The sequence below is a fragment of the Echeneis naucrates genome, chromosome 14 (assembly GCF_900963305.1).
Source record: "Echeneis naucrates chromosome 14, fEcheNa1.1, whole genome shotgun sequence".
NCBI classification, from domain to species: domain Eukaryota; kingdom Metazoa; phylum Chordata; class Actinopteri; order Carangiformes; family Echeneidae; genus Echeneis; species Echeneis naucrates.
In genome coordinates this window covers 8,852,373-8,868,661 of record NC_042524.1, presented here as the reverse complement: position 1 = coordinate 8,868,661, position 16,289 = coordinate 8,852,373, and the positions used below count along the sequence as shown (strand labels likewise).

At 39.2% G+C, this 16,289-nt stretch overlaps 1 protein-coding gene across 5 annotated transcripts in view; it reads right to left on the bottom strand.

Moving 5' to 3' along the window:
* The window catches only part of rapgef6 (Rap guanine nucleotide exchange factor (GEF) 6), a 121,143-nt gene that overhangs the window by 80,849 nt on the left and 24,005 nt on the right, over positions 1–16,289 (bottom strand). For 3 of the 5 annotated variants that reach the window (XM_029520118.1, XM_029520119.1, XM_029520120.1), the window contains exons 2-4: positions 13,224–13,294; positions 12,326–12,382; positions 8,196–8,279 (exon numbers count right to left, since the gene is read on the bottom strand). In XM_029520118.1, the coding sequence (XP_029375978.1) occupies positions 8,196–8,279; positions 12,326–12,382; positions 13,224–13,294 (212 nt within the window). Of the gene's footprint in view, positions 1–5,345; positions 5,687–7,724; positions 7,813–8,195; positions 8,280–12,325; positions 12,383–13,223; positions 13,295–16,289 lie in introns of those variants that run through there. The other 2 variants (XM_029520122.1, XM_029520121.1) reach the window with 2 other exon arrangements.

The window sequence follows — 16,289 nt, the reverse complement described above, 5'->3', positions numbered from 1 at the left end:
AACTTTGAGGAAAGAATGTGTTAAGTTTCTGCTTAGCTATCACATTCACAAAAATTAAACTAAAAACTAACATTGAAACAAGTGTGGCATAAAAATGTCTGTTGCAGTTCTGAGTTACTCTAGATATGCACAAATACCTATGGTGAAGAAAAGAAGAGAATTCTGATAGATGGGATGCTTAGCAAAAGGAAATGTTTGGCATTGTACTAAAAATAGGCCTCTGATCACTTCTGATAAGCCTTCTGTAAAATTTGTGATGTTTTGGTGGACTCACAGAACATTACTGATTCTTTACTAAATGCACATCTAACACCTTAAAATATCTTGTCAAGGAAAAAAAAAAAAACTCTGGAGACGTTTGACTATTCTCTCACATTCTGAGTGTCTGTTGATGCATATGGTAATTATACATGTCTCAGTTTCCCACAAACTGTGTGTGAGAGTGTCTGATCCAGTCTGAAGCAGCTCCACCAGTGTGTGTGGTGATTCCTGAGAACAGGCAGGGCTGTGAACACATCTCACTCCCCTTGGAATGCTAAAAGTGGCGATTCAGCATTCTTTCAGGACTGGAAGGGTGGATGGTTTTAATTATAGAAGCATGCTGAGCTAAGAGAGAGCAAACTTTCACCCTCACATCTCATTGTCAGACAGTCTCTCAAAGAGTCACTCCTTCCTTCTCTCTGGTTTCCAGTTTTTCGTCTTTCACCTCCAGTTGCTTCTCTACACATTCCTTTTTCTTCTGGTTGTCATCACTGAAATCCTTCCCCTACGTTTTTCCTTTCTACTACTTTCTCCCTCTCATACAATTCACTTTCATCTTCTTTCTGTTCTTTTTCCATTCTTCTTTTGCGCCCTTTACTATGCCCTGTCCACTTTAATTCACTCCTTTTTCTTCATTGCTGTTTTTACTCTCCCTCTCTCTGTATTATTCTGCATTCCCTTTCATCCTTTCTACTCTTCTTACTGTTGGACCTTCCTCTCTTTGGGCTAAAATATAAAGAGTAAAAACTTTCATCACCCCGCACCCTGGAAAGGGATAAGTGCTTGAAGATGAATGAATGAACTTTCATCACATCACATCCTTCACAGATTCTCAGTGGCAGAGCCCCGAAATTCTGCGATGACAGCCTCTTGATTTAGGGTCCAGATCAAAGTCTGTCTTCATAATGTGCTCTGATAATGCATTAAAAAAGAATACTTTCTTTTTTTTTTCTCTTTTTTTTTACAGATCTATGAATTGGATGAGCTGTTTTTCTTTCAAAAGAAATATTTCCTAGGAAATGAGTGAGCTTATGAAATCAAAGCCCACGTGCTTCACTGATAATCTACAGCCACTGAGGAAGACTTCCACTGGATGAAAATTATGTTCTCATTGTAGCCTGAACCAAATTAGCTCTGAGTGAATTTATTGGACATCTAATTGCCACATGAACTTGAACACATTGTGTATCTACTTGTCCAGGTGCAGGATTCCCTGAATGAGGTGAAATAGAGGTTTCACCTCAGAGCATCTATCCCTGCTGATACAGCTTCCCTGCTTTTTGGCAACACAAGGCTAAAAGGATTACAGAAGATTTTAAGGCTCAATTATTCACTATATGGACAAAATATAAGACAATTTTGCTTTCCATAAAGTGCAATTGTCAGGTGAATCCAGGGACAATCAAAGCTGCTATCGCTTATCTAGATTTTTTTATCTCGACAGACATGAAGCATTTAAGGAAATCACATGCAGTGTTAACACAGTGTCCATCCCTTCAGTTCAGACACTGAGGTCTGAGGCCTGTCTCAGCTGCAGGAAGCATTCCTTTACCTATGACGGGTTTACTGTCATCTGTCAATGACACTTCAGGGAGGGCGATGCCTGAAAACACGTGAGCTGGTGCACCACCAGTTCGAATTCCCCAAATAGTTTTACACCACAAGAATTACACGATCAATAGTTTGTTGAACTGGTCATTTGCAAGCTGCAGTTTTTCTTAAATATTCTGAACTGATTTGATCAAAAACACACTGAGAGACATAATAAACTCAACTAAATTCATGAACTATCCATGCAGCAGCTCACACCAAAGCACGAACATCTGGGCGTGGTTTTGAGCATTCCTGGGGAAGAATGCAGTATGCTGGACTCGGCGCTCTGAGAGCCCTTAGCCTGGAGGTCAGCCCGACTCTGACATATCTCTCCACACTCCACTGAGGCAAAACGCATGGTCCCTGTCAGCACCGCACAGAGCCTGCCAAGCCTGTCTCTAACTGGGTTTGTGTGTGTGTGTGTGTGTGTGTGTGTCTGTGTGTAGGGTGGCAAGACAAGCTCTGTGATACAAACAAAGGAAAAGTACAGTTTGCTAATGTGTGCTTTTGTAACTAGACAAAAATCTAAAAATACACCTGAGCACAGCCTCTTCTTCCTCTGACTCATTGCATTTCCACAAAAGTAGAAATGTCAACAAATCTGAGTCAACCCTATGTGAGCCATTAAGTTTGTCAGGGTGTGTGTTCCCAACAAATTATTTTGCGCTGACTAACCAGAGACCTGATAACTTTCTGTTGTCTGCTGGAGAAAATCTGTCTCATGCAAAGGAAATGAAAGAAACTTCTAAAACCACACCACGGCACAGACTCTAGTCAGGCAAAATAAACACAGGTTTAGAGTTTCATGAATCAAAGCAATGGTGAATGTATCAAGTATGTATCATTGCTACAGTCTAGATAGTTTATTCTGTGAGTTTATTTATTCCTGCATGAAGGTTGCTCCATATAGAGCTGTCAGAGATGAGGAAATGTCACTGAGATTTCTATTTACTTCAGTTGTTTCATTCCACATCTACTTGAAAGAAAAGAATCCCAACTTGAAATGCACAACGGATGATAATAATAATAATAATAATTAAAAAACAAACCAAAAAAAAAAAAAAAAAAACACCTCAAATCTCATTTTAACAGCATTGCTAAAGTACGTTCAGACCTCCTTAGAATATCAGATCAATTATGCCAAGAATCACAACCAAACAGTTCAGGTAATGTTGGATGAACTGTGAAACATACCCACAAAACAGGAAATGTGATTTTAATGCTTTCCTGTAATTACATCTTTAACTCTTTCATTTAGAAGAAAATACACCGAATTACCTACATCAACAATTCAAAACTAGACTGTTAGTTTGTCTGCCAAATAGACATTTTCATAAAGAGAACCAAGGTCTGTTTTCTCAGTATGTTCAACAGATTCGGTGTGTCTTGGAAACTTCACCCTTGACAAAAATTTTAAGTGATCGGCTGCTCTCATCGCAACGTTTAGTTGAAAGGGCTAAAAGTAGAGTAAGTCATCTTTCCTTGGAGGGGGAAGCTCTTCTTACAGCTCTGAAGCCATTACTGTGCTGGATTTCAGCAGGTGATGATTTCTGTGCTCTCTTTTCCGACAGGAACAAGTACTGGCAGAGGGAAGAACAGGTTCAGCCCCAGTGCAGTGACAGCTGCAGAGCCCTGGGCAGTAAAGCATGACAGCCGGCACAGAAAGTAAGACCACACACAAAGACACACAGACACACACACACAGACACAGACACACAGACACACACACACACACACACTGAAGTGCCAAAAGCCTAGAAAAACCAGCAATGTGACAAGCAGGGCAAAATACTCTAGTAATAAAGGATAAGAAAAACAGATCTCTATTCAAAGTAGTGGAATAAAATAAGAATAACATGTGAATAACGTCAACTGACAAAGACAGCAGGGTTGCTGACACTGATGAGAGAAGATGGTCCAAAAAACTAAACAAAACAAAACAAAACAAACAACAAAAAAAAAAAAAACCTGGCAAATTAATAAATTGCAGAAATTTTTATGCAAACTTTTTGTGCAGAAGCAACTTGTTACGTGTCTGCTACTAATGGAACCAAAAAACTTGTGGCTAAACAGTTACTGTAAGAGGGAATTGAGACCAAAAACAACCCAGTTTTTAAAAACTGCAAAGGTCTGCATTAGTGGTTGTTCAGGTACAGGAAGTCCAGTTTGAGGAAAAATCCACATCATGTGGATTATCACATGTCAAAACACTTCACACCAATTTCTGGTCCAATGGGAGACAAGAGATGTTAAGTTGTAGAAGAAGATACTTGTTTCATTTTCCACTGCATTCATCTCAGGGTGAACAGTAGAAATACAGCCTTCATGTTGCAAAGCCTTTTTTTTTTTTTTCATGCCGGACTTCAGCTGGCCTGAACAGAGTTTAGTCTGCAAAACAGTTTGTTTGGCCTGTTTCTGATAACAGTAAGAGCCTCACTTTCAAACTCACATGCTATGATATGCCGTACAGTTTAGACAATCTAGTTTAGAGTGGAAAGTGAGATTATACAAAGTTTTGACTCAAAAATGAAACTTAGAGATCTGGCACACGCGTTTCCATGGAAGTGTTGGCCGAAAATGAAGAAACAAAACCCTACTCAGTCTCACAGACACAAAATTTTACTTCTCAGTTTTCTTTGACCACACTGACAAACACATACACACAGACACACACTGGAGAAGATTGGATAGCTGGCTAGCAGTCAACACTACAGACAGACCACCGGTGCACATGAACACACAAAAACTGCCAGACAGACTCCAAGGAATGACTTAGTGGGTCATTCAGAAAGATTACAGCACATTACAAAGGTGGGATCAGTCAAAGAGGATAATTAAAACCTCAGCAAATGAGAATAACACAGAACAGAAACTGCTGCTCATCTCCACAGCATGGAGTTAAAGTAACAAAACGCACTTGACTAAAAGCACATTTATTATGATTGTGCTATAATTTTTACAGCTGAGGAATTTCATTAAAAGTGCTGTCTGTGTTTACATGTAAAACAAAGAAATACATGGTTCCTTCATCATCCACAGTGGCACCATATAACACTGTTTTCTTGTCATTGTTTGTTTGGCTCTGAATCAAGAATTAATCCATGTTACTTCTTTCCTCCCACTGTTTGTAACAACACATTCAATTGATAAGTCGCCAACAATAACCAATAATTAAATCTGGAAAGTACTGGCACTAACTTCCCTCTAAGATAATCACTGGTGTTAAGGACAGAAAACACACAGAGGTGTTTTTCAGAGCTGTGTGGGCCCAGTGGTTTTGAAACTATCCTGCCACAGTGCCAGGGGGAATTTCAGACTATCCAGTTGGTTAAACAAGAGAAAGCAGGAAATGTAGCGTGCGGGGTATGAGGAATGCACACAGATAGCGCGAGGGATTTTTGAAAACTGCTAGCTTGGTTAGCAAATTAGTTGAAACGTTACAGCAGATTTTTCTGAATTGAGAGAAAACAAAAAACTTCAAGATCACTAACCAAGGACAGGGATCTTGAGGGTCCACTTCTTTGGATTCCTTGTAAGTGAAATAATATCCAGCATATTATCCTCAATGAAGAGCCAGGAGGGTGCAATTTTCCAGTTATCCAGACAAAGTTGTAAAAGTTGAAAGTGTGTCTTTTTTATAATCCAGAGAGTGAATAAGTAAAGTTTCCTCTGAGAGCAAAAATAGGTGACAGTCAGGCTTTTAGTTTTTCTTTAATTGAGGGAGGAGTGTGCTCCCTGCCGCTCTGCTCTACTCTACTCCGTTCTGTCTGTCGGCTCCAGGGAGGTGTGCGTGTGTCTGTCTGTGTGTGTGTGTGTGTGTGTGTGTGTGTGTGTGTGTGTGTGTGTGTGTGTCTGTGTAGCCTGCTCATTTCCTGCCTGAATGTGCTTCTGGGCTCCAGGCAGGCAGACTGCTCAGGAACACATGGCCTGCCACTGTTCTGCCAGGGGTTCCGCACCCCCCCCCCCCCCCCCCCCCAAACACACACACACACACACACACACACACACACCCCTCCCCCTATTAGCTCCCCCTGTGACCCTTTCTGAGCTCCCTTGCTGCTACTAGTACTCCAACATATAGACACAGACCCTCCAGTCCTTTCCAGGGCACCAACACTCCCCCACCATTCACCCTGTTATCAACTGACTCACACAGGAATGAACACGCACATACAACTACACAAACACACAACCACACACACAGCCCTAGCTGCCCTGAGGGTATTGATACTGGGCTGATACTTTGTGCTACTGTTGGTCAGTTTGTTGCTTTGTGTTGTCATTGCTGTTGGATGAACTGCAACTGCAACAATTATGGTGTTAAAAGTTTTATTAACCTCGTTTCAATTTTTCACATTCATCCAGCACGTCTATCAGAGCAGTGAGCACAAGGTTGGATGTCCAGCATCGTAACTGTTACATCAATCAGAGCAGTGAAGTAGCTCTGAGCCCTTCAGCCATCCCACAGACATTTGCTAAGGACAACAACTAATAATTTAACAGGTAAAGTAACAATAAAACTTTAGTTAAATCACTCGTGCAAAGCCTGTTCTACATGTCAATGGGTTCTCCCATCACCCCCACAAAAAAAAATGTAATTAAATTAAAAATATCAAATACAGGAATCAATTACCTTTACCATGTATTGTCAAATTCACTGATTTAACACAACCCAACTGGCTGAAAACCACATAAAGAAGTAGTCCCATAATATTCCATTACTTTGACTTTCCCCAGAGAGCCTTAAAAGGTAAGAGCTACTTCGTTTTACAGAAATTCAATGAGTGACAGGAACCCTGCAAATGTGGATGTACGATAGTATTTGAGATATTTAAACCGCCTATTTCAACTCCTAACAAATGCTCACTAGTAGGAGGGGCCCTCAACAAGTTGGGCTTCGGTGTTTTCATTTAAAGATTACTACGCAAAAGATACCTGCCCCATCCTTTTTGTTTTGCACACAACACTACTCTTTCACCCAGCCCATAATAACAGAGGGAAGATAAACAGTAGTGCACCAAACTGGACCAGCAGTTTCTGCCACAGTTTTCCATATCACTATCAATTCCACTATTTAAACAGGTGCAATATGTCTGTGTCAGGTTTTTTATGTGCTTTTTGGTCCCCTGTGGAGGAGGGGTGGCTGAAATTTTCTTAATATTTTGTCTATTAAATTACAAAATGTTCCAAATTGACCTCTATTAGGGCATTAAGGAAACACTTTTTACTCAATACACCAATACTTGAAATCCTTTTTTCCTGACTATTGAACATAGATCAGTACAAGTACTACTGGGTTCACGCATTTTTCACAATTCTTCCACATATTTACCTAAAATGAACATGTGTTTCAAATAAATTAAAGGAGTTTATCATATGCTATTGCTTCTTGCCAACATATGCTATCGCTTCTTGCCAACGTTAGCATTGACAGAAGTTCACTTTAAAAATGTTGCAAGTTCAGCTCCAAACTGCATTACTCAACACTGAGACCCGTCTCCAGGGGTGATACGCAGTCGTTTTGTTTTGTCTTTACTTCTATCACTTCTTTCTCCAACTGAATTATCATGCTCATACACAGACTGTCCCGAAGAAGTAACTGTTCAGCGGTCCTACGAGAAACATTTCTATTGGTAACAAAACGACAAGATGGCACTTTGTCGAAACCATAGAGAGGCAAGACAACCATTGGAGACTCTGGGAAGTTACTGTGCCTTACAAAGAAACTGTGCAGAACTCTAAAGAGAAGTCGACTGATCTCGATTCATAAGAAAACTACATTCTCCAGAACAACCATACAATTGAAGAAAACCTTCCTCTAGTTTTAGTTAGTTGTTCCTAATAAAATGACAAGTGAAAGCCAGAGCTACCTGCTGGCAGAGTGGGTACATAACTTCTCACTGGTCTTCTTAAATCAGATGTTCTCTTAAAAATAAGTCCTTAGAGGAATGATGGCTTAAATGCTTCCTGTCAAGAAATCTTCTCCTGGCAAGAAATCTTTTCTAAGCCGCCCGTCACGACACATCCCATATGTGTGCAGGTATGAAATGTATGCAGGGCATTCTCCCTGTCAGTAGAACCAGTCCTTTCATACCTTATCACTATGTGACATGCTGCTACCTTCATCATGTAACACATGAACACACACAAAGATGGAAATACGGACACTCTGATAAGATGAATAGATAGGCCAACTTCCCGCGTGATATCAATCAGATCCCACCTACTTTCACTATATGTATCACCTTTTGGTGCACCCCATTGTGTGTGTGTGTGTGTGTGTGTGTGTGTGTGTGTGGGTGTGTGTGTGTGTGGGGGGGGGGGTTATTGGTATTACATACCAGCACCTTGCCAGGTACATGTGCTCCTTGACGAAGACTGATCCAGAGAGCAGGATGTACCAACAGGTAGCGATGCTGTCTTGGCTGTGAGGTCAAAGAACATATTGATATGAAACACATGAACAATCTGTCACTGCAATCTGCACAACCTAATGTGTCAAAGGGTAGACGGCAAGAATTTTTTCCTTAAAATCTTTCCAGCATGTGCTTTTTGATTCATTTATTCCTTGATCCAACTCGTCAATTATGTTGAGTTTAGCCTATGGCTGAAAGTAGAAGCATAAAGAAAAATCTCATTTTAAGGATATGGGTGGATATCAAATAATGTGTCATCAGTCAATGAAGACGAAGCATTCATGGCAGGTGTAAGCCATTTATACCTGATGACTCTGGGTTGCTCTCAAAGTTGTGCTTGTGTAGAGCTTTTTTGGAAAGTTCAAACCTTCCCTGAAGTCAATATGATTTTTTTTTATAACCTATAAAATATAACACTATATTAGAAGTGTTTGTGCTGATTCTAAGTATACTTGGGGCTATTACATACATCTATGGCTGAATTGGCTAGAGAGACTAATATAACACAATCAAGCTTATGTGACATTTCTTCCATTATAGATGTTATATATAAAAAAAAAGAGGCGATCTCTGAAAGAGAATATAAAGTGCACATCCAAGCTTTGAGTCTGAAGTGCTACATTTTGCATTAGTATAAATGTGTTTTTAGGATGCGAAGCACTACAGAACCATGATATAATGTCCCATCAATGGGTGGTAGGGAAAATCCATTAACATCAAGCAGCCAGGCTAACAGGATAGAATACAGAGAGCTAAGAGGGTCATGTGATCTGGTGTACAATTCACAACGGATGCAACATGGAATTCTTTTACATAGAAATAAACAAATATGTGACTGTCCATAATTTATTTGTATTTCCATCACATCTATCATCTACAAACAAAAGCCTAATGAACATTATAATGAGCTGGGCAATTGATTCAGCACCAAGATATAATCATATATGATGAAGAGAGCAGTCGAAGGAAAATATAGCCGTGTGGCTGTGAACATGAATACAGCTTGAGACGTGTTTGAAGTGTTGAGAGAAAAGGTGTAGCAGTGGTAAGAGTAATGCATTATGGAAAATCTGTCATGTTCTAACCTCCACTTCCCTGGTAAACAACAGTGGATTTTCTTTGACATAACCAAAGTAATAATTGGAATGAACAGACAATGTTAATTTACATTTAAACATAATTACTTTTAAATAACATTCTGAATCTTCGCAAATTGGACTGAATACCAATATTGCTCTTCGTCATAACTCTTTCAAATGTTAAAGCATAGGAGAAAAGTAGCATATTAATTGTAGACTTTTGAGTAATATTCTGCCACTCAGAAATTAGGAAAGTGGTTTAATGCTTTAAAGACTGGCTCTTTACTCTCATCTTATCCCAAAGTCATATTTTATGAGATGATACATGTATCCACACAAAATTATCTTTATGAATCTCCATTTCTCTACTTCACCAACACTCTCCATCTTCACTTCCACATCCAAACTACATACACAGTATTCAGATCACAAGATGACAGAGAGAGCCTGAAAATATCTGTAATTGATTTTGGAGGATCTGATACATGCAGAATTAAATTTCGATGCAGACTTCACTTCATACATTTGTATGATAAATATTGTATTAAAGCAGTAGTGACGGTGTGTGATGCATCATCTTAATACTATTCTCTGTCAAACTATACAAATACTAGTGCAAACCAAGTAAGGTAGTCTACTTTATCCATTTTATAAAAGAGGAGGTGATAGATTCTTGCAGAAGCTCGTGTTTCATCTACAGAAAACCTAAAAAGATGTCTCTGTTGTGAATAATGTGTTTTAAATGATCACTGAGATGGTCAGTGAAAAAAATACCACAATTGTGCCATTTTACTTCCAATACACATTACAAAACCTGAAAATAACACATCACTGGTTGAAGGTTTTTTTTTTTAAGTTTAGTCATGCAGTTTGTTGTAAGATCTATTCTTGTGCATTAATGTGATACATGTCATGCCTTACCTTTTTACCTGTCGTGTTCATGTCTAAAAAGACGAAGGTCTAAATATTCATGTTTAAAAAATAAGAAAAATCCACTTGGGTCCATCTGGTTTGTGGTTCATGTGTTTAAGTGAGGCCAGTATAATTATAATGATTTTGACTGCTTTTGTCTGCAGTCTGTAAAGTGTGTATGCAATCACTCAGGTGTCGAGGCTTCTTTGCACACAGCTACCTGATGAGTGCCAACTGATTGGGGGCACATTAGTAAATTATGGAGTTTACCTTTATTCAGAAAATAACCTGAGCTACACTCATCCTGTTCAAACTGCACCAGTCTCTGCCTGCATGCACAGCAGCTGACATGAGTCTGCTGCTGCACCACCCACCAGCTCTACACTGGAGACTCCAGGGTGCAACTGACTAATTGGACATGGCAGGTGCTTTGTTCTGGGTTAAGGTGCTTAAGACTGGAACCTAGTAGAGAGGAGGGATTTTATTTTATTTTTTTTGCATTTGGTAAATTAAACCACTAAGTGTCTACTGTTATTGCAGTGAGGCTGATAATACATCAGGAAGATGTGCAAATTCTCTCTCCTTCCTTTAATCTGTCTCTGGCCTCCCTTTATCTCTCACACTTCCTTCTCTTCATCCCTTTCCTACCATGTTTTAAATTCACTGATTTCTTTTCTTGTCTCGTCTCTTTACCAGCCTTGCTATCCCTTTACCCTTCTTCTGTCTTCAGTGTATTTGCCTCTTGTTTTCTGTCCTCCTCTGCAGCATCTCCCTCTCTTTTAATATGCCTCCTTAAATCTCCAATTTTTAACATTCTTTCCTTTTTTTTAAATCATCTATGTTCATTTCATCTACTTTTTCTCTTCCCTCCCAAAATCCAGTGCTTCTGGTTTCTTTCATCAGACTCCCCATTCTTATTCCCTCTCTCTTTTTTTTCTACACTGCATGATGCTGAACTGACTTCATGCCGTCTACCTCATTCATTTTAGTACCCATTTATTCATAACCTGAAACACACTGAGAGGAAGGAAGACAGGGTATGAGTAGATAATTCGGAATTACCCTCGACTCCAGATCAAAAAGGAAAGAAAAGCAAAAAAAGGTATCTTTTTTTGGGACATACTGAGCAGTTTGAATATTTATTAAAGAAATACAAAAAAAAAAAAAAACATCCCACCCAAATTTTCCTTATAATGATCCAGTCTATGAGATGAAAATGTTTAAAAACGTGTGTAAAATGCTTAAAATTCTCACACACCAGGCACATAAAGTCTCTACTCACGTGTCTTTCAAGATCACGTCTTTGGGAGGAGGCCATGAGTTTGGGAATCTAAATTTAAGGTTTTTTAAAATAATAATAGAACCTGGAGCATATCACCAGCCTTTTCTTTTAACATTGTGTTAATGATCAGGATTAAGAAAAAGCAAAATACAACTGATTCAACTGGGCAAATATGTGTTATAGAAGTATAAAAAAATATTATGAAATGAAGAAAAGGAAACTTATTGGGCAGGACAGGGCTAGTAAAAGCAGACATAATTTTTTTTGACATCTTCTCAGCACTCCATGTGTGCTCTAGCACTGAACAGATGTTTCAGGAAAGCTCTTACTGCGAACAGCTTCAGACAAAAGAATGTACTGAATGTATGTAATGAAATCCCAGAGGGCCTCTGATAAAATCATAATTTACTCTCATTTAGTGGCTTTGTAGCAAAAACTGACCATCATTGTTGTGGTTGAGCAACTATACAGTGTTAGTGTTTTCCTTAATAATGGCTTTCAGCAATTTGAAACTGATTGAGAATGATATATATATATATATATATACATATATATATATATATATATATACATATATATATATATACATATATACATATATACATACAATAACATATATATATATATATATATATATATATATATATACATACATACACATATATATATGTGTGTGTGTGTGTGTATACATATTTAAAGAAGATCTTCTGTAAGCGATATAATGAATGAAGTAAAAGGAGAGACAGAGTGCTGCTGCGTTACACAGGAGAAATTGTACTTACTAGAACAGGACATGGTTAGCCTCGTGTCTCTCATACCTAGCTGAGGTACACATTGACCTGAGACAGAAGGACAAAGATGTCAAAATTTTACCCCCCAGAAGGGTCTCTAACACATCCCTGACTCTGACAATCCATCACATAGTCATCCAGGACATTTTCTCTGAAGGCACCAAGCTCTTTCATTTTCTACACCATCATTATTGTCAAAATTGTCAGCTCGGTGTTAACCTACTACTCAATTTCCGGCTGCATCCCAGCCAATGTTTTATTTTTGCTGGTCTGAGCTGCCTGAAGTTAGTCATGAATAAGTATTTGGTAATCTGTGCCCATTTTATACATGAAGTCGAAAGTACTGACAAGCACTCTACTATTGGATAAAAGTTGGATGACCTAACATGACGTTTTGGTTTATTTTATCATTCATTTACCAAACATGAGAAACTGTCCATCAGGTTAATTATGTCCCCATATGTCCCAGAAACTCTTCCCTGTGGATATATTTATTTTTAATGGTTCAAAATATAATCTCACACCATTGTTTGTAAGGCACAGGACTCATAGGAGCACTGTTATTCAAATGTCATTGTCATAACCTGCTCATCTGAATCAGACGTGCAATTATTCCTGACTTTAAGTCAAGTATTTCAAACATGCTAGATATGAACATAAGAACCAAGTGAGCCTGTGAGAGTGCCCTGTGACTGTAAAGGCCAAGGAGGGAAAACCAACCCAGGGCCAAAGGCATCTGCAAAATTTTAAACACTCCCAAACCTGTTTGGCCAGGGTGTGCCACATATAACATCTCATACAGAAAGCAGCCCTATAGGCTATTCTTAAATTAATCTAGTAAAGTGAGATCAGCTGCTAATCAGTTGAAAGCAGCGCAGAAATTAATTACCTTAGCTGATGTTCCCTCAGGTGGGAGAGGACATCCATGTGATAGAGGTGACAGTAGATGGTGTGCAGGTCCTACAGGATAGAGACAAAACAAAATCATTATCACAAACTAAAAAGAGTAAAAAAAAAAAAAAAATTAGGGCTCCAACAAACTGACTTTTGCTGATGCCTCAACTCAGGGTACCTGCTGGAACTGAGTATTTGGCAGATAAAAATACCTTTTGTACAAAATTTGGGATGGGATGATATTTCTAAGTAATGGGAAATCCCAGGGGGTTGTTGCATGTACAATGAATGAAATTGACAATAAAAATGATGGATTTTGTGATAAAAATGACAGAAATCACCAATCTGACAGAATGGATTGCCAATTGTCTAAAAGAATCTCTAAAAACAATCTACAGGCTTATTAAAACAATTTCCTGTACACCAACATACAATTTTGTAAATGTGCTACTTTCTGATTGTGCTTGAAAGCTATGAAATGATTAGGTTATTGTTTAAAATGTGTGTGGCATGTCCCATGTAAATCCCAGCGTCATGTAAATCCCATCTACTGCTGGTGCACTCTGACAGAAGCCACTTGGACTATGTCAAACGGTGCCTATCAAATTGACACCCTCAAACCAGACAGGCAGGCACATGACAGCACCGAGACACGCACAGATTTATCCACCCTCAGCCTTAAAATAGACCTCTATCAGGGCCAGCTGTCAAAACATTAAGAGGCTGACAAAGTGTGTACGTGGAGGGAACAGTTTCATTTACGCATCTGCAGGATCAAGCAAACAGAGCGAGTACAGGACGGCTACTTTTAACAGGTGGATCGCATCTTCACACACGCTCAGACATTGGCTAATTCTTTACAGTGAACAGATGGACCCATGACTTAATTCCACTTGGAAAGCTCTACTTTCTGTTCCAGTCAGACTGACGCTGTAGACTATATTAAGAATGCAATGTGTATGAATTAATGTAACATTAAGCCACCGTTCAATAATTTGAGAAATATATTTAGTTGCCTTCGTGACAGAAGTTAGATGTGACACTCAATACATCACAGCCCTCACAGCAAATGTAAAGCTAAATTAGCCTAGCTTTAGGGCCAAAAAGCAGGTGAAACAGCTGTTCAGCAGGGCTAAATTACCCAGCTGCAAGCAGGAGCCCCATACAAGTTTAAGCATAGCTCCAAAATGTGAAACTTATCCTTTCAAGCACAGTCTGGATTCTTTACGTTTGAGGCTAAATCCCTCGACCAACTTGCATCTCTCTTGAACACTTTTTCAGCCATCGCGCCCCACTGCAAAGCTTTAGCGTCATGTTTTTATACATTTCCTCATGATTACAGTAGTTGCTGTTGAGGAGATGAACATTACCACAAGATCCATCATCCAACTAGAAGTTTTGATACGTAATATTGAACAGCTGAATTGAGGTAAAAAAAAAACAAAAAACCACCAGCAACTATCTCGCTCCATTAAGCCAAGGCAAAGCTGCAGTTTAGCGAGAAAGGGGAAAAAAAACAAAAAAACAATAATAATAATAAAAAAATTGGACAGCTACAATTCCCTTATCTGAAACTAATAAATCAAAAAAACCTCTAGAGGCTAAATTCATATTTGCAGGGTGCTGTTTGAACACAATTTTTTCTTACTGCTTGCTTTGTGTACAGCATTAGCTGAGTGAGGATTTGTTTTTCTGCCCAAAAATTATTGTCATGCTTTTCAAGAGCGATGTTTCTAGTGTGAGAGAGTGTGTGTGTGTGTGTGTGTGTGTGTGTGTGTTTTTGTGTCAAGCAGTGACAGCCAGTGGATGGAAAGATCAACACTCGGGACTAGGCAGCCTTTAATGCAATGGAGCAACACACTTGATGTGTTGCTGGCTATGTCTGATGCAGGAAGGAAGGGTTGGGGGGGAGAGAAGGTAAGCAAGAGGAAGAGAGTGTGAGAGAAGCAAAGGAGGGTGTAATCAGACGGCAGTCAAATAAAGGGAAATACAGAGAGAGAGAGAGAGAGAGAAAGAGAAACAAAAGAATGAGGCAGCGACTGAACATGAGACAGCAAGGTGATAAAAACTAAGAAGCTGATTCTAGTCTGTTGGGTTTAAACCTTGTGCTCGCTTCATCTTTGCAGTGCTACATCAGTTTAGAGGAGAGAAATTCAATAGGAATTAAATTGGATTAACATGGGCTTGTTCCTCTATATCTTTCCATGAGTGCACTGAGACAGAGGTGGCACATATCTCAGGTTTCTTGTTCTTACTCTGCCCAGTTTGAATAGTTCCCCGGGCTAAAAGCAGCTATGGCTTCTTTCATGTGCTTTCAGAAAAATAACAACCCACGCTGCTTAAATGACACAGATAAAAAACAGTTCTACCCTTTTCACTCCTTCATGATTCTAAGAATAAAAATATTTAATTAGAATTAATTTAATACTGACTGACTTTCGCCGAAAGTCTGCTGAAGAGCACCGGGCTCTCATCGATTTAAATAAGAGGTAAACACTGAAGGACAGAGAGCTCGACCTGGCCAGTCGCCTTACAGGGAGAGTTGTAACCTGCATTTACCGATCTGAGCCAGAGAGAGTAAGCAAAGAGCACACATGGAAGAGCCTTGTTCATGGCGGTGAATAAGTAGAATTATATTGACTTAAAATGACAGTTAACTGGGTTAGTGAGCCCAACAAACTGCTGCAGTAAGCACTCCTGTCATGCTGCTGAGCATGCATGTGCATGTTCAGTATGTGTGGGTGTGTGTGTGTGTACGTAAGAGCGTACAGGCCTGAGGTTACATGCTAGCATTGGGGGCTCATACTAGGCCAGATAGCTCCAATACCTACCTCACCCCACTTGTTAGTATGCACGTGAATTACATTAAATGCCGAATTTACAAAGACAGTACAGCAGAACCACCAAGTGCATTAATCCACAAGAGGCCTTTTGGGCTATGTGGCCACAACACTTTAATGATTACTTGGAAATGTTTTAGTAAGCCAACAACACTCATAATGAAGAAACGTCAGATTGAGATACAAAACCATGTTCTGTTACTATGAATGTGTTTGGTTGT